Genomic DNA, 19,272 nt, shown 5'->3' with positions numbered 1-19,272 from the left:
CACAATTAAATAATAATACAAACCTAACCAGCGATCCCTCACGCTCAACCCAAAATAACAATCAAGTATTTGCAGTCTCTACGTTCATGAAATTCACGAAACAGGAAGACCTACTTTTTCGTTCCCAAATATTTCAGTCCAATTACTATGCTTTATTTTTAACACAACGTTCTATTTCCAACTGAGACTGTTGCTAGGTTTCGTTATAAGTGCCTATAGTTTTTGCATTAACGAAGTAACGTAGCAATAACTTTCAGCAGACAACTTTCAGGGTCACCGCTTATTTGCAAATTTTTAACAGAGGTTACGTAAATTTGAACGGTATCTTTAAATTGGTAGTTAATTCTTATCATTTTAATTAGACTTGAGGGTTATCACTGTCAATAATAATAGGTCGAGAGTTAGGTAGAGGGGGTATTGTTTTACATGTAGAGCATGGAGTCGGTCGGAGCAGGTTGACGATCAATCGTCGAGCAGAGCTCTGCACCGGGCGGTGGTGACTGCATTCCAACACCCCGCCCGCTCGCGAGCCCTCACCCCCCGTCCTTCCGGAGCCGTCACGTGACGCGGCGATTAGCCGCCGAGTGCGCCACCGCGACCGAAATAGAGCGCACACACTACATCACACATCTCGTTCACCTCCACTAAACCATGCTAAACTCTCTCCGTTTTTTCTGACAGTCGGCCCGGCGTGTGAACGCAACGCAGCCGTATCCAGAGAACCTCGCTAATGACCACATTCTAAGCGATTGTTAACCTAACGATATTATAACGGCACACAACCCGCTTCAATGCTATCCTCAACTTTCATCTGAGACATTTTTGAATGTAAAAGTATGTAGATCTGAGCAGGTAATTCGTCTACATACCTGTATCAAAGAACGCCCTTTAGGTAGAGCCTTATGTAGAGACGAGGCGTACATAACAGTTATATTAACAGACTTGAAGAAACAAATTGAACAAAGCGTGGGAGTATCTGACGAGGCCAATATGGCACGAGCAAAGGACTTTATGCTGAATTACACCTACCAGTCAACGTGTACACCCCATTGTAAAGTTGCCAAGTAAGAGCTGTCAATTGTTGATGAGCTACTTAAAAGATTATAATCTATCAGCACGAGTATAATACAAAATACAACGTTTGCCTTAATAGCTCGTTAAATAACAAAATACAAATCGAGTTAGCTAAAAAGTTTGCAGGGCGGTTTCAGATTTATAAATAATTCGAATATTTTCACAATCAGACAAATTTAGTACGAGTGGTCTGTAAATTGTCGGAAATCACGCAGGGCTACCGCATTTAACAACAAGAAAAAGACGACACGATCAATACAGGCTGCAAAATGTACACGTGATCGCGTCACTATATAACTTCCTCCCACCACCCCGCTCACCCCCTAAACACTCAGCTCCTCCCTCGACCCGATGTCGACACTAAAGGATTTTTCTACCCCTCCTTTCCCAGCTTGTTAGAAACATCACTTCGCCTACATTATTATCATCTCGATTCGTTTACTACGCCTAAGTTTCTCTTAAATACGACGATTAACTAAGATTTGCCGAGCCATTCCCGTACCCGTTTACATTTTTGCAGTAGCGAGATGACAAAAAAACGCGTCGTCAAACCAGTTCCCTCGGGCGAATGTTGAGCCCATTGCCGCGGCGGCGACTAGGGCCGCCTTGGTCGCCTCATTTCTGCTAACGCACGGTCAATACTGCCTGCCTTTCAAATCCACATCTACCTAGCTACCTCGGAACAGGCCGGTACAGAAAATTTTACATGCTTTCATGCTCGTAATCCCGGCACAGCTCAATTGGTCACTAATCGTCGACTACAGACTACAGGTATTATGCTTCAATAGGCGTCAGTCAGTCGGTAGTCTCGAGTAAAGCTTTAACTCGAAGCCGCAAATAATATTAGCACTTAACATATAGTTACTGATCTCTTTGCAATCATGTACACTGCTAGCTATGGCAAGTGCGGGCGTGGTGAGGTAACCGCAAAGTGGAAATAAGGAAACTTGATTACTTAAAGAAAAGTCGATTGTAGAGGCGTGGTTTAGTAGAGATGTCGGGATCATTAGCGTGGCTCTTGAATAAGTGAGGCAAGGGTGGGTGAGGTGAGGCTACCACCACAAAGGGTTGCGAATTGCGATCCGGCGCGTTCGATCGATAGCGTCCGCGAAAAATGCCGCAGCCACCGCACATCTCCTGTTCGAGGGCGAGCCCAGAAACAAAACCGGATTGTGTAACCAACAGCCGTATAATCGACGCTCGCAAACTCCGATAAATTATCGTTCGTTTCAAACAGCGATCGGGTACAATTTCCCTTCATACCGTTAGATTGCGACGTTAGCATCGTATTGAACGCACTCATTATGATGCATGTAAACTTTCTATTGCTAAGTCAACCTCGCTGGTACAGTTTCTCTGTAGTGCGGACGACTTTTTCAATTTGCTGGATGAAAAAGTGGTGCATCGAGTGGTTAGAATTGGTGGTGGCAGCGATGCGCCGCGTATTTGCAACGGATGCAGCGAAATGAACATGAACAGTTCGTTGACCTCGAGCGGGCCGGGTTTCACTCGACTCGTAGAGCAGCGCCCAGTTCTGCATAGCGCCAGCGCAATCCACAATGCGAATCAATTGCCTGAACGCACATACTTAGTACGTAAACGTGGCAACAACGCAGCGCTGTCCATGGCTAGCCGCACTATTGGACACCTCGGCTCGGCCCGGCCAGTTCTAATATAAACACTATCTACACATTCTTAGTAAGCCACTGACATCGACTGGAAATACGCTGGAACCAAATAAGACGAGATTCATACGCCGCTCTAGCTTTTGCTATATTCCTTTGAATCCGATTTAATTATATAGGTACATTTGTGGCATAGAAAATATTCTCTCTATATAACTGAATTATCTTAAAATCTTAATGAGTTATACTAGTATTATAACTGATTCATGCTTCTTACTGTTCCATAAATCTTTTCAAAACGCATGAAAGTCATGGAATACAAGAAAGATTAAAATTACTTCGCTTCGCTTTCCTTCCCCAAAACTCAACAAAAAATCATATATATTTTGAAGTATACTGGATAAAGAGATATAACTTTGCTAAGCGCCAATTATTCACAATAAATTTGCGCCTTGGCCAAACGACAAAATGTATTCAATCCAGCAAATAGAAACTGCAAAACCCCAAAACAATCTCTCTATATCTGTCAAAAATCGCCGTATTTTTCCAGCATCTCAAAACCGTAAAACGTGACGCGTATAATATATTCTGTGTTTATTGGAATGATTATCAAAAGACTAAGAGGTGGGCAAGGGAACGGGACGGGTGCCGACTCCGGCATCGATCCATGTCTTATGTACTTACGCGCTTTACATACATGCCGCCCGCGCTATGTGGAGATTCAACCGCGATGCGTCAACCGATGCACATGCACCGCGCCACCGACTTATACGTACGGCTATTGAGCCAATCTCTTTATAAGTAGCGCTACCCTAACCTTGAAACGATGACCTTTTCGAAACAAGTTTAATATTACGCGTGTCATTTCGCTACAATAAAGGGGATAAGAGATATGAGCGAGCAGTTTTTCATTTTAATTTGAGTCATCGTGACGCTTAAATTGGATTTCTAATTTTTTATATGTATAAACATACTTGTTTCAAGATTCAAGTTAACTTTCTCGCCTTCTTACACTTTACCCTCTGTCGCCTCCGTGTATACCGCAAATTTATTAGTACGAGTGAGAAGGAGCACCCGCGCCGGCCGTGAGAGATTATCCCGGTCGCCGCTGGGGGAATAGATTGGAGGAACAAGTAGGTATGAATTGGGCTCTGCTTAATCGAAATACACACAAGTTCGGCCCCTTTAGTAACACCCCGCGGGCCATGTGAGAACTATAATTAATTTAGTAGACGGATCTTATTCATATAATATTGGGCGATATCAGAACGCACATGAGTTTAAATTTTACCTTGTTAATCCTAAGCAAAAAATCGACGGGCAGATGTCCATATACGGCTGCCAAGGTAAACAATGTTTGCGCGACACAAGATAATACTCAATATGTGCATGATACTGCAACCGTCTGGTTAAACAGCAGCGAGACAATGGATGTTAAATTAGCTTTTAATATTAATCGAATAAATTAAAACGGCGCTGTATTATTAATATAATGCCGATTCGAATAGTTGGGTAGCCATTGTTCGGAAAAACATGTTTGTTGGCAGCTACAGCTTGCGTGGCATAATCAAAGCGGGCGGAGGTGAGAGGTAAAGCGCGGGGGAGCGTCTAAACTCCATCAGGCGAGGCAGATTCGTCGTGTCGGGTTGGACTGACCTCGAATCCCTATTGATCTGGTGACGGCCCGTCTATGACGTCACACCGTACTCTAACATGGCCGCTGCTAATACAGAAAACTACGCCGCCTACGCAGTTCAAACACTGCACACAGTACGAGCCTAATCGATATAAATAGGTCCAACACCGGCTCAAACGAAAAACTCTTCATGCGCTTCATTAACTATTTTTAACTTACTGCTCGTTGGTAATACAACTGCAAACATTGATGATTATAATAGGAAAAAGCCACGATTCTTTGTTTACGGCTTGGTAAAAAATCCTTTCCGTTTCGTAATCTGAAAACAACTCTATTATCAAATACATAAAGTGCGGAGTCCTTAAGTTCAGGATTTTTTTACATAAACAAAAATTGAACTATATAGGTGGCTATATATAATTCCTTGTAACGTATTCGTAGTCCTAAAATATCAAAGTCTTGAAAACAATAAAAAGAAGTGTAGGTGGCAATAAGTACTTGCTGATAAATTAATGCCATAATTCTTAAGCCGGTATAAATATTTTACGACGCCGACTCTTAAACGGAAAGCAAAGTTACTGCTTCATAACAATGAATTTGATGTCTAAAATTCCCCAACATCTAAATCCTATAAAGAAGCCACGTAGTCAACAGTCAAACGAAAATAGATTTTACGATAAGTTATTAAGGTTTATTATTCTTCGACCAATGAATCCGCAAGGGTAACGCAACAACCTTATTTTCTGCAAGAGCTTACCTGGGTATAATACTTTCTCCGTCATGCCTGCGGATCTAACAAGCTCTCCATTGAATCCTGCGAACAAGAAACAAGTTTTTGTTAGGAACTTGTGAACAACCTTTAAAACTGATGCAGAAGTTATATTGAAGTATCTCGGTAGATACCTTGTATTTGGAATACAAGTATATCTCTGGTTAATAATAATGATTATTTAAATTTAGTTAGCGAATGTTACCGAGTGCACCTGCGGTGGCAATTTACGTCTCAGTCCTAAGTAGGGGGAAACGAGCAAAGGACAGGCGCTGCCGCCCCTACGGAGTAACGGAACTGCGCAGGTATAAAAACGCTCGTGAGCACAAATAAGTCGCGTATTCACTTAGTTTCGAAGGTCAACCGTGTGCCCTGTACCTACTCGGCCTGAATAGGCGGCAGACGCAAACTGTTTATTTTAATATGCGGCGTGTCATGTATACTCATACTCAACCACGTATATAGAATAATACAGCGCGCAGATAGGCTTGTAGGTAGATAAGTGTGACTTCATTGTGTTAACACAAACAACTAATGTCATGGCTAGGTGGGAAAATACCAACCACGCTTAGCAGAAACTTTCGTAATTTCGATATAATTACCTACCTACCTATGTAATTACAAATTATTTATAAGTACATATTTAAAAGGTATTCCTATAAAAACTCATTCAAATATAACTAATGAAATGATTATGTATGAACTGATAACATCCTCAATAACACACCTCATTTCTCAAATTTGAATATCCAAAAAGTATCTACATTAGACTGATATACACTTTGGTTTTTCTAACCGGATTGAGCAAGAAATCTAAAATAACTAATTAAATTCATATAAATAGATATTATTTATTTCATTCAATTGAATTTCAATTCAAGAAAGCCTTTAGTTTGAGAACTTGCAAAGAAAAGTCACTTGTAAAGAAAGTGACATTTAACTAATCATGTATAAGGTCACAGGTCAGTCATTATTAGCTGACCTTTACCAAGCAGATCATTTTCAGCTCCTATGAATTTTAATTAAATGATGTACAATAACATCTAATTAGGATTTGCCATTGAGCACCTCAAGAGAGCATATTTGTGGCTTTCCATAGAGAAGGGCCCTTATGCTTTATCAGCAATAAGGAGTATAAGGACCTTTCTGTGATGGAAAGCCATATTTTATACTTTCATTGTCACAATTTAAAAAGACATGTTTAGACTTGAAGTATCTTTTTAAATTAAATGAATAAATTAATATTGTATTCTTGTAAATCGACATACTTTAACAATTTATAATGTAATGCCATTATGAAAATAAATCTAATCTAATCTAAATCTGATTATATGACAGAGAATTGAAATAGCATTTTCTCTCTCCCTTCCCAATTTTAGTATTTATCCTGGTTTAACTACTGACTCCGAGCCTAGGGTTCAGAAATTGTACCTAAATATTTAAGCCTTACAGACTGTAGGGATCCTGTTGATATGTATGTGTAAGATTGTTATAAAAAATATCCAATAGAATAAATGCTAGTTAATTTTCACTGAATTCAGAGATTTACAACATTTTCCACTTTCTTTTACTTGTTCCTCAAACTTTTTGACTTTGACAAAAGAATGGATTGACGCTACAAAAAGTTTAGTTTTAGTGATAAAACAAATTTCAATAACAGAAAGGCAATATTAATATATTAAGTAATATGTATGATAAAGTTCCCATGTCAGTTCTTGGAACATTGTGTACAGTCAATTTCATAAATATGTATTCACCTTAATACAATGGATTTAAGTGAAGAAATGTATACCTATATATTTATGAACTCATATGTACATTCATAAACTATATTCAGGCAATACAATGACTAAAGAAGTTCATTCATTTCACTTATTATACAATAAATGAGTTCTTCAATGACTAAAGAAGTGCATAAACATCACTTCCACCAATAAAACATGATAATTAGGTTTATGGTACCTTGAACCAAGCTTCATTAAAATTTATACCTAGTATAAGGAATATATACCTGGAAGTGGCAAATTTGACATGGTATGCACATCTAACTCAGGTATATCTGTATCTACTTTATTTTTCAAAATCCTAAATATTGGAATAGCATCATACACATTTTAGGGGAAAATGTATGACATTGGACTGTTTCTTGCAAGGCACTGAATGGGAGCACATTACATTAATAGAAAAAAATTATAGGTACTTTGACTAAACAAATGAAGGTGGTATCATCCATGTAGTTCCGAAAACCTCTATGCACGTTGCATATTATAAACAAAGTTTTGTACGGAACACTAAAAACAGGTAGGTATGTATAAAATACCTACCATGTACCTCTTTAACTTGTCAAAACCTGTTAAAGGTAATTAAATTTACATGTTTATATGCAAAATACATTAAATATAGTAGAAGTATCAACATATTTGTGTACCTAAATTATAAAATATAACAGGATTATAGCAAAGTATTCTATATATTTTTATACTAACCTTAAAATCCAGAACTATGAACTCGAATATATTATGTAGTTCCTGCAGTCAACAAGTTGCACAAATATGTATGAGTTCTGTCACCAATTCAACGATATTTCAGTTCATTACGTGCGAAAATGGCGACGAAATGGTCAATTTCCATTAAGGACTTTTCCTCGGCAACACCTCTCGAAAACACTTCAATGTGTAACAAATAAACATTAACTATATTAAGGCATCTAAATCTAGATAGTTTTTACACTAATGTAATTGATAACGGATTAAAAATAAAACTATTAACAATTCTGCACTTGGTTTCAACTCAAAATATAGAATAACAGAACAGATTATCAATAGAGTCAATGGTACTCAGACGTACACCGAAAATACACAATAGACAACATAATAGGTTAATGCGACCTCTTGACAGTTCCTGTGTGAAATTGTCAACATATGACAATCAAATTCAAGCATGAATGATACCGGAACGCGAATAATAACGAAGTAAGCCACAGTTTCTTTAAATATTGATATTGATTAATTTGTTACTTAAAAATTAATTGGTTATTATAAAAGTAATTTATTACTTGAGTTTATATTTATATTAATAATAATTTAATTATTTGATAATAATATTCGGAAGTAGTTCAATGTTGCCTATTGTGAAAATAAATTACAAGAAATTAATAAATAGAAGAAAAAGTAATGAACACTTTTCGCGCATTAATTTAATGCAAATACATGTTTCAAACATAATATCCAAAAGATTACATTTGTTTTTGCGGGAATATATTATACTTTATTTTATCTTATAATTTATCTTACGACAACATACATTTACCTAGTAGCGACATCTTTTGTTTTATCATTTACATTAAAAATAAATTAAGCCCTCGAGTAGTATTTTCTTGGTAGACTATTACTTATTCTGTGTTAGTAGTTTGTGCCCTCGAGTGAGTAGTAAGTATTCGACGCTTTCGTCCACGAATCATACAATAAGTTTGGAGGACATCTTTTGAAGTACTTGATGGCATGCTGGACAGTGTAATAACCGCTTTAACAAGTCAGGACCTTAACCGGCAACACTGATTGCCTGTGCAAAAAGAAAAAAAAACAAAAAGTTGTCTGTGCTGCGCTGTCATTCTTTGATTGTGCGACGAGTACTAAATTCGTTGTTTTTGTAAAAAAAATACGTCTGAAAATGCCCTGATCATCAAATCCCCATAAAATATAATACAACATCATGTCTTGTATAAATGAGCCAGTGCTCAACATAATAGTTGTAGGTTTTCACCATAAAAAAGGCTGCCAGGTAAGTGTAGGCGTCGGGGGTTTATTAATCAATAATGTTTTTGTGAAGAGTACTTATTAATATAATGCTCTAGACATTCAAGGACTATGCTTATTCATTATAAATCAAAATCAGGCTCAGACTAACTGAAAATCGCAGCCTTCGCGATCAATGTCTGTATTTTCCAAGAGTCAAGCTTTATGCCGAAGTGTTTCAATTTAGTTTACTGGATTTTAAGTTCAATCCAAAGTTGACATCAGGATATAAGGATATATTTTATTTTGTAGGTGGAGCACTGTTACCCCGAGTTGGTGCCTGGCCGGCCCAATGAGCTGCCGTCAGCATGGCGGCATCTTCCAGCATTGGCATTGCCTGACGGTTCTCATAATTACCTATCTGATACCATATTTTTCCACCTACCAGGGCTAACTGAGCCAGCCCATACTGTGTATGCAATATCCTGTTTCCGGCAAATCCCAATAGAGGTATTAATTCCTGATATTTTATATGTATAGCACAGTTTGCACACAGTCAAAATTAAGGTCATCAATGAAAAAAAAAACCAATTAGTTTTGAATTTGAATTCTATATGTTATGTAAATGACATGTGTACTTTTTGTACATGTAAAACTGAATATACCTAATAAACTTAATTAATAAAAGAGAAGATGACCCCAGTAGTAGCAGTTTAGCATGTTACTTACAATTTGAAATCTTTGGGAAGATATTTTATATGTTACTTCATACATACCTGTATAATACTATCTAGTAAGAATAATTATTTAAATAATATGATACAATTGTAATGTTTCAGCAAGTGGTACAGAAAACAGAGGACATGACCAGAAGTTCAGTTCAAAAGAGTGTCTGTGTAGTGTGCCAGTCCCCCCTGTTTGGAAGGCTGGCGGTGAAGATGGAGCTGGTAGTGAGAGCATGGTTCCTGCAGGGAGACTTCTCGCAGACCAAGCTTCTGGAGGATGCATACAAACACCTCAACAGCTGCCCAGTTCAGATTGATCAAACTCTAGAAGGTAATATCACCTTGGTTATTATCCTCCTAAGCCATACAAATGAAAAACCCTGAATTTGCCACTGAAATTTGAACCACCTTTAGTGCAGGGAATAGAGTTAATTTTGGTTTTGTTTGAAAATTGAATGAAACAAATGCAACTCTGTTCCAATTGAATATGATTTAAATTTCATCGAACTGAATAAGTACTATAGGTAGGACCTTGGGCCTTAAGAGGCTAAATTTGATTACAACCAGTGATAACAGTGAAACAGTGTGAAACATAATTGGGGGAGGGCTATGGTCCCTCCTATAATTCCTTGAATGGGGGCATTGGGTACTCTCTGGATAACCATCTTTGCCACTATTCATAAAACAGATTATTAATATATAACAGCACCATCTAATACACTAAAACTTACCTTATTACAAACCCTTTACTGAAAATTGAAATCAGGTAATCCAATTAAAAATGTAACTGATTTTAAATCAAACTGGAACATTAATGTACTCTTCACTTTCTCATTCTAAATGCATATACCATCTCTTTCTTATTTCAGTATATTTTTTAAAGTACCTAAGTCACATTTATTTCGTGTACCTGCCATACAAAATAGATGTAAATGGTAATTTACAATTTTTACAGTCATGACTCATAATTTTAACAAGTAGGTTAGGGAAGTAATGACTAATGTGCTTCAAGCATGGTTGGATATGGAATGTTTTGTGATAACATTGCATGATTACCTATTTTGTATTTATGTATCTATCTAATCTGCTTATACACTCCAAATAAAGAAATATTATTACTTTTTTAATGTATGTACTCTATATTCATAAAACTGGACAAACCACTGATGTTTGAGCAAGTCCTACTGGCAGCTGTATTAATGTAGCAACAAAATTAGTTCTGGTCTAACATTTGGCAATTCAGTTACTAGCCCTATGCACTCCGTCGCCATATAAAGCTGTCAAATCTGCGGCTACAATATTTTGCATTACTTTAGACATCTTAGCAGGGGTTTTAAAATCATTTAACATGATAAGGCTCTACGCGAAAACCCTTCTTAAAAAATCTTGGAGGTCACCACTCTTAGTATTCATTAGTGTATGTTTTTAGGTTAACCAAAAGACCGTTGGGTTAATGACATCAAAAGCATAGCGGGGACAAACTGGATGGAGAAGGCAAAATACCAGGATGATTGGAGACAGTTGGAGGAGGCCTATACCCAAAAAGGGGCCATGTCTTAATTAAAACTGTTTGTTTTTAACTTTATTTTTTTATGTAAGTAAAACAATCTAGTTATGGAAATAAAGGCTATATTATTATTATGTTTTTAGGTTTATCAGTCCTCCGGCTAGTGGAGTCGTGGCGCCACAAAGCGCTACTGCTGTTCAAGTTGCTGCTGCTCCGGCGGCGCGTGCTGGTGTACGGCGCGCCGGCCGGGCCGCTGTCGGCCGCGCTGCTCACGCTGGTGTCGCTGCTGCCGCGCTGCCTGGAGCATGGGCTGGGCAAGGCCGCCAATGTCGTGTGAGTACACCTAGAGTACCCCTAAGGGCTGATTTAGACGGCGCGCGAACTCGCATGCGATTTTAGTTACATTGCGGACTGTTGGTTACGTCCAATTCAACCGACCGATCAAAAACCGCAATGTAATGAAACTCGCACCGTCCAAATGAGCCCTAATGCGGCGAGGCGCAAACTCACTAGGTCATTCAACTAATGCGGTCGCCCAATCATAGCATGAGGTTGACAGGCAATATATGCGCTTTTTCATGCGAAATTATTGGACCCCGTTGCACCAACCACAATCAACAGGCTGATTAACGTAACTCTGCAGAGGGATAATTACTTCATGTTAATTTAATTTTTATGTTCTACTGGCAGTTTTTTACAACTAGCCCTTAATCTTAAAAAATTGTTAGTGACCTCGTACACCATACCACCATATACGTTATTTATTGAAAATCGGCCACAGTAATCGTGCCTTCGATTTTCTAGGATAATCTAAAGTCGAAAAGTTTATGAATATTTTTGAAGTTCTTATTTGCATTCTTGTACAGGTTTACATTGTAATTTATTGCGTTATTTACACATACCATAGCTCAAACAAATGCGTCATTTCCAATGTTTGTTTTTAAATGACTTAACATGAATTATCAGCCATTCTTATCTTTACAGATTGTCCAGGCCGTTATCTCCCATCCCTATGGCCCCAGATAACAAGTCGGAGGACATTGTTGACACCGCAACCGACATCGTTAACGAGCCGTATGTAAACGGTTCAACACAAATAGATGACGAACTTACGCCTAAAGAAACAGGAAATTTATTGGAAGAAAAGGATAGAGTTAGCCGGCAGAGCTTTGATGAAACGCTACTGTTGCAAGCAGATGTTGACAGGCAAGACTTAGCTAGCAGAGAAAAATGCCACAGCGTTGGAGAAAAGTACAAAACGCAGAAACCACTAGTTGAAGCCCAGCAAAGTCCAACTATGGCTAGAGATATGAGCGTTGATGGCTTATATAACTTAACAAGTCAGATTGACCAAGCTGAATGCGGGCTTCCTTTATCACTATTTGAGGATGGTTACCTCTGTTTACCGTACTTATCTTTACAGTACTTAGATCTTTTGTCAGACGCAGCCGTACAGGGTTTTGTAGTGGGTGCGTCGAATGTTTTATTTAAGCAGAAACGTCAGTTGTTCGATGTGCTCGTCGAGCTGAATGAGATGAGGATAGAAACAGGGGATTTGATGCTGCGAAGACAGCTGGCGCTCGGGACGGAAGACCTGAGGTTTGCTGACCACGTGGTGCGCCACGGCGCTTCGCAGGGCGACGCTTGGATACGTGACCAATTTGCCAGCTACTTAATTTATCTTTTAAGGACATCTTTACTGCCAGGTAATTTTAAACAGACCTAGAATTGTACATTTTGTGTATAATTACCACATTACAAGCTAAATTGTCCGTAGTCATGGTAACATTAAGATTTACCTCGGGAAAATAATACAAGACCGGTGCAAACATTGTTTAGTTTACGAATAACGTGCTAGATGTCGCTGCTCCTTAAAGCAAAAATCCTGAATCGCGCTATCAAGATTTTGCGTGACGTAATGACCCCAGATTCAAACAATTTTTATTTAGTTCATGAATCACATGCTAGATGGCGCCGTTCCGTAAAGCAAAAGTCCTGAATCGCGCGCTATCAAGATTTTTCGTGAGATAATGACCCCAGATTTATACAGTTTATATTTAGTTTACGAATTACATACTAGATGGCGCTGCTCCGTATAGCAAAAATCCTGAATCGCGCTATCAAGATTTTATTTTGATTAATGACCCCAGATTAAAACTATGTTTGTTTAGTTCACCGATTTCTTACTAGATGGCGCTGTTTCGTTAAGCGAAAATCCTGAATCGCCCTATCAAGATTTTTCTTGGGATAACGACCCCTAACGGTTACTGGTTTTATTGTACACAAATATGTGACGTCCCACGGGTAAAGGTACCTTATGGCGGTTGGCGCTTACGCTATTATTAACGTCGCTCCAATATTATTGCGGCGCTATGCGACGTAAACGCCAGCCGCCATAAGGTACCTTTTGCCGTGGAATGTCACATATAAGCTTGGATTTCATTTAGTTGCGAGTATTGCATGTTGTAGAAGGCCTGAATGGGATCTATAAAGATTTCTCTTGGAATGAGTACTTCAGAATAGTACTTGGTGGTTTTCAAAAAATTCATTCATGGTAATTTTTTTACAGAGGGTAGTCGGGAAATCGACCCGTACAATGCTCAATTCATGTCAGCGTTCAAAGCCACGCCGGCGTACCAGCAGTGGCTGAAGACGACCAACAACGGTGACATCGAGGCGTTCGCCAACCTCGCGCCGATCCATCCGTTCGCCGGCCAGCTATCCGTGGCTGATATGAAGTTGAAAATCGCGCAGTAAGTGCAATTATTTAATTATTAAATATTTTACGAATATACAGTCAGCAGCAGAAGTTGCTAAGCGGGCCAGGTGGTCAAAATGATCTTGACGCGGCTTTATTGTTAAGAGAATAGATAGCATAGAGAATTTCTGTTGCTGACTGTACCTACTTATAGTCCGACAAAAGACTAGAAAATAAATGAGGGCGCCACTTCCTACGTAACTGTCACATCTTTGACGTAAAAAGCTTAAACATGGCAACAATTTCGTATGGATTTTTTTTATAGTTTATCAAAGGACTGTCTCATTCAAAGAATATAATACTCACTAGGAGAAGAACGGTAACTCCATACAAAAAAATGTCCCCAAACGTTTATACGTTTATACTAGTAGCGCCTTCGTTGTGTACAGTCAGCATCAGATATACCTGAGCGGGTAAGGTGTCCAAGAAAACATATACACTTCAATCGTCACAAAAATAAGGACATCTAAGTTGTCATTTTAGCATAGGCTTTCAGTTCGTCACATATATCTTAACTTCTGAGTTTTTCTTTAACACATACACCCTTATTTAATCACAATGACAATAACGGTTAGAAACTCAGTGGTAACTAAGCACTCAAATTCAAGCTGCTGTCATTAATACCTACACGCACTGCCAATCACGTACGTCAGCAGCCAGGGTGCCACCAGTTGCTAAGCAGTTGTTATTTCAATGGTACTTAACTAAGCATCAACATTTTATCTGTTTAACTTTTAAAAAAATACTGTAGCAGCTACGAATTGACACCTCCTTTCTTAAAGAAATATTTTATCGTCAAGTGTCAAACTTAGACAATAAATAAGTAGGTTTTACGAGAATGATAGGTTTTTTATTTTAACTGTCATAGGCGGCCGTTCTTCCAAATCGTAGAGCATATTATATGTTAATATATTCATTTACCTCGCTTATTGTACTAAAATATACTATATAGTACTAAAATACGATGCTCCGAATCGATCAAAGAACGAAGGAGAAAATAATAGAATTGAAACTTAACACGTTCTCTGTCCCAATCTGACATGTAAACCTTATGGCTTTGTAATAGAGGCTAGCCGTGAAACCCATCACTGCCATGCATATACACCTACGTAATATGCTAAATGTTGACCATAGGAATGACGAATTTTGTTTTTACAACTTAGCAGAGAGAATAGAGTATACGGAGTTATATACATTATGTATCAGAACGAAAGGCCAAGAAAGAGACCAATTAATGTTTAGGTCATACTGAGCAACTTTTACTATGGGACCAACCCCGAAACCCCGGAAAAAAATTACTCTCCCATAGAAAATTTCAACATCAGACCAGCAAAATGTATGAAACTTCCAAGTATTTTTCCGCGTTTTCGGGATTGGTCCCATAGTAAAAGTTGTTCAGTATGACCTAAACATTAATGGGTCTCTTTCTTGGCCTTTCGTTCAAACTAACAATAAGTTCAAAGATATACAGTATGTATCAACATACTGTATATCTTTGAACTTATTGTCAGTATAACCAGTATAATCTAGCAGTAAACATCAAATGGCATTCCGCACAGGAGTAATCTAAGGAACGCTTACTGCGAGTTCAAACCTACAACGTCCTGTTAGAAAGTCGTACATACTCTACATGTGACATATCTTCAAAAAACATATAAACTTATGCGAAATTAATATAAAACTAGAAATTAATAATAGAAATGAAACCCAAAAAAAAGCTGTAATCTCTAGAGGTGCGTCCGACTGAGATTTGAACCCGCGGTCTCTGCTTTGAAAAGCAAACGCCTTAGTCACAAGACCACAACGTGCCTTGACAATTGGCTCTAAATTCGGCTTCAGTTAGCTTTCGCTATGTGTCACTCATTCGTTTTGATGATTCTATTCAATAAAATAAATAGTTTTCAGTAAGCTGACTGACAGGCCTCTGTCAATGGTTGAAGGGCAAAACGTGAGATAGATGTATGTGATGACAAGACTGTAACTGTACTGCTTTCGATGATTGTCAAAACGTTTTACCTGAAATTAGCATAGCTATTATTCATTCAATATACGACCATACATGTATGCTTTAAACGTCTATTTTTCCATATTGTTCAGATATATTTGACACGTTGATCGCTTAGATACCAATGGTTTTTTGACAGCTAAGGTATTAATGATTTGTTGTAAGTGTAGAAATTAATGAATAGCGACTGTTAAGATATTTGTGACATGTTGAGCGCTCACAAGTAAATGCTACCATGACAGTCAACAACTTTTTGACAGTTTAAACGTTTACCTCTCTTTGAGCACCTGGAGTGTATAGCGACTTCTGCTGCTGACTGTACCAAACACTAAAGTTGACAACCGGTTTAGCCTGGCGGGTATTGGTATTATAGGTAAGTATATAGTAATTATGTTGATAAACATATTTTTTATCTTCATATCATGAAATATATGAAAGATGATTGTAAATAAACCCTTGTTTGTGGTATTATCAAAATTGATTTAAATAAAAGGCATGTTTATGTTTATAACATTATAGTAGTTATTCAAAAATGTTTTACATATAGAAATATACACTGAAAGCTGGCAACTGGCAACTTAATAAAAAAATAGACATTAATAAAGCGAATTGACATAATTTTCAGTATTATACAAATAACATTAGGCATGCCTACCTATTACACTTTACACACAGATACACTACACTTTACACACGGCATTTTACACAGATTTCCAACTTGTATTCATACATTTCTTCACGGTTAATTAATACGCTTTCCAGATGCGTTATGAGTGTTATGACTCGGTTCCTTCTGAACCCACTAAAGCTGTAAATTTCACTCTGGCTGCTTCAACAGCCGTTGCTCCGCATTTAGCACATTTTCTATGTGCGTTGCTGTAATCCATGTAGGTACAGACTTACAGTCTTAAGTGGTAGTACCGCTACGTTGTATTTATTATTTAAAGATTTAATAAATAAAATTTTCGTTATGAACTTTAACCACAGCTGTTGGACAGAGTCATTGACAAATATATTTTTTTATTATGGTGGGTAGACGTACCTACCCTCCATATATTTTATGAAAATTGATAAAGACAGTTGGAAGCAAATATTCATTATAAAACTTAATCGCGTGTAATTAAATTTTAAGTTCCGTTTTATGATTAATAGTATATAAAATTCGTGATAATCTAAATCAGAGTTGGGAGCAATGTTGCTGTAGAAAAATGTTTTTATTTTTATTACTCGCAACTTTTTCTCGGAGGCCAGCGCACACATAGAAGCTTCAGGCGCAGACATGCGCAATTATTTGGGGACATAACTTTCTTAGGGAGTGAACAGGCCTTGGTCTCATTTCAATCATAAACAGAGAGAATCATACTATCTTCGTCTTACACTAGTACTAGCACCCAAAAAACAAGGATGAGTATAGTTTTCCTGGTTTTTACTGACTGACAAATTGGTTTGACCAACTATAGTTCCATTTTATTAAATTTTTACTAATTTATGTGGCAATATACAGTATGTTTTTTAACTTCAAGCTCTTTGCGGGTTGAATATTTAGGTCAATGATTTCTACTATACTTCGTTTTTTTAGCATTAGAAACAATCTTGATGTGTCTTAATTGAAAAACACATTTTAAAAGTAAGTTATGGCAAATATGTAACAATTATGAATCTAATACGATCATTTATGTTCTTCTGTTTTCATAAGTAATAGTTACTGATTTTTAAAAAGCGTTTTTCAATTAAAAGACTTGTGTAGATCGCTTATCTTCTTTCAAGTTCTCTCTAATGCTAAAAAAACGAACTATATATATGGGATCAAATGTTGGAAACGCAAAAATACTTGGCTGTCCCGTAAAAACATCGACATCCGATCAGCCGAAATGTATGAAACAGACATTTTCGTTATTTAGAGGTCGATTTTATAGTGGTTCATTAATTTCATTATTCACCTCGTAAAACACCTTTTGCAGTTAATAACAATAATAACTGGTGTAGACCGAATCGTTTTCATCTGATAATTTAGAATATACTTATCCATGTGCAGCACCATGTCTACGAGCGAGGGCGGGCGGAAGGTGACGGCGGCGGTGGCGAGCACGGGGCGCGCCGTGGCCACCACGTCGCGCGCCGTCGGCGGCGCGCTGTCGCAGGCGCGCGGCGCGCTGTCGGGCTGGTGGAGCGCGCTCACCGCGCCGCCCGCCGCCGCCGCCGCCGACCCCGAGCCCGAGCACGCCGAGGAGGCCGCCGACCCCGCCGACAACCGGAAAGACGAGCGCGCCGACACGCCCGACCCTCCCGACAAATCTATAGAGGAAACCTCCACCGCCCTCAATAAAATACAGGTCGTATAATCGGACGCGTTTGCACGCGTCGCGATTATCGCTTCGTAGTATTCTAGATATCGAAATTAGGTCCGTTGTAAATATACTTCCGTGTAGTTCCTTGTAGCGGTGTATCCGGTCGTCGAGTTGTAGCGATGGTGGCCGTTAGATTTTTTTACAGTGATAATGTGTTAATTTATATTAGAGGAGATTAATCGAAGATAGAACCGTGAGCAGACTATTTGATCGAAGAAATAGACGGGCAGCTTTTTTTTAGAATCTAGGTTATCACTTATTGCGCTTTCATTAAATGAAATTGCTTTTAATATCTGTAATTGTTTTTAAATAGTGGATAAATTAACTAAAACTATATGTATATGTTTTTTGTTGTGTGTTAAATTTTTCATATTTTTTCGCTCGAATAGCTGCTTTCCTTGTAAGCGCAATGTGATTTTCAAATACGCACGAAAATTCTTGCACATTGAATTTTATCTCGTGAAAAAGTTCAAAGAAAAACTCAATCAGTAATTATTACATGATAAGCTTAAAATATTTATCGATTTGTATTCAATTAAAGATCTAAAATTTACCTTGAATATTCATGATACGAAGTGCACTGGAGTTTATAATTGCATTGTCTATTAAAATTGATATATTTTGAAATGGTACAGGTATTGTAAAAATGTTGATAATAATTACTGGTAACTTCAACTTTGATACGATTTGTGATCTCTAAAAACACTGATAGTTTTAGTATGTTGTTGATATTATAATAGATTATTATTTTAGACGTCAGTGTGGAATAATGTTACAGTGAAATCGAAATAAATAATGTTAAGATGCTATTACTTAATCACTTTTTTTGCTTGTCGTTATTTATTTATAATAATCAATGAAATCAGCAAGGAGGCTCTCTATGTACTCAACGAAGAAAACCCCTGAAGCAGGGATTCATTCTGTTATTTTGTACTTCCCTGACCTTATATATTTATATTCTTTTATTTTGATGTACGGTTTCAGGTTGTATACTTGCAAAAATATACGCATACCTAACTGTTTTATAGCTGTGACACGTTAATATAAAATTAAATTATTTAAGAGCGTTTTATTGAACCTACCTTAACTTA

At 37.7% G+C, this 19,272-nt stretch overlaps 2 protein-coding genes across 4 annotated transcripts in view; one reads left to right on the top strand and one right to left on the bottom strand.

Moving 5' to 3' along the window:
• Window positions 1-7,899, bottom strand: part of LOC134665257 (serine/threonine-protein kinase tousled-like 2) — a 51,309-nt gene extending 43,410 nt beyond the window's left edge. Inside the window, exons 1-2 of one of the 2 annotated variants that reach the window (XM_063522149.1) lie at window positions 7,591-7,899; window positions 5,093-5,149 (exon numbers count right to left, since the gene is read on the bottom strand). In XM_063522149.1, the coding sequence (XP_063378219.1) occupies window positions 5,093-5,117 (25 nt within the window). In that variant the 5' untranslated portion in view covers window positions 5,118-5,149; window positions 7,591-7,899. The remainder of the gene's footprint in view (window positions 1-5,092; window positions 5,150-7,590) is intronic. The other variant, XM_063522151.1, reaches the window with a different exon arrangement.
• Window positions 5,105-19,243, top strand: LOC134665259 (late secretory pathway protein AVL9 homolog). 2 transcript variants are annotated; one of them, XM_063522156.1, is made up of 7 exons: window positions 5,105-5,222; window positions 9,151-9,348; window positions 9,678-9,894; window positions 11,214-11,403; window positions 12,055-12,776; window positions 13,640-13,823; window positions 17,869-19,243. In XM_063522156.1, the coding sequence occupies exons 3-7, from the start codon at window positions 9,702-9,704 to the stop codon at window positions 18,173-18,175; spliced, it is 1,596 nt and encodes a 531-aa protein (XP_063378226.1). In that variant the 5' UTR covers window positions 5,105-5,222; window positions 9,151-9,348; window positions 9,678-9,701; the 3' UTR covers window positions 18,176-19,243. The 2 variants fall into 2 exon arrangements, with proteins under 2 accessions (XP_063378226.1, XP_063378225.1); XM_063522155.1 differs by lacking the exon at window positions 5,105-5,222 and adding an exon at window positions 8,696-8,884.
• The last annotated feature ends 29 nt before the right edge of the window (window positions 19,244-19,272 follow it).

Source organism: Cydia fagiglandana, chromosome 6, assembly GCF_963556715.1.
Source record: "Cydia fagiglandana chromosome 6, ilCydFagi1.1, whole genome shotgun sequence".
NCBI lineage: Eukaryota > Metazoa > Arthropoda > Insecta > Lepidoptera > Tortricidae > Cydia > Cydia fagiglandana.
Note: the sequence above shows the minus strand (reverse complement) of the source record. Positions and strands in the feature narration are given on the sequence as shown.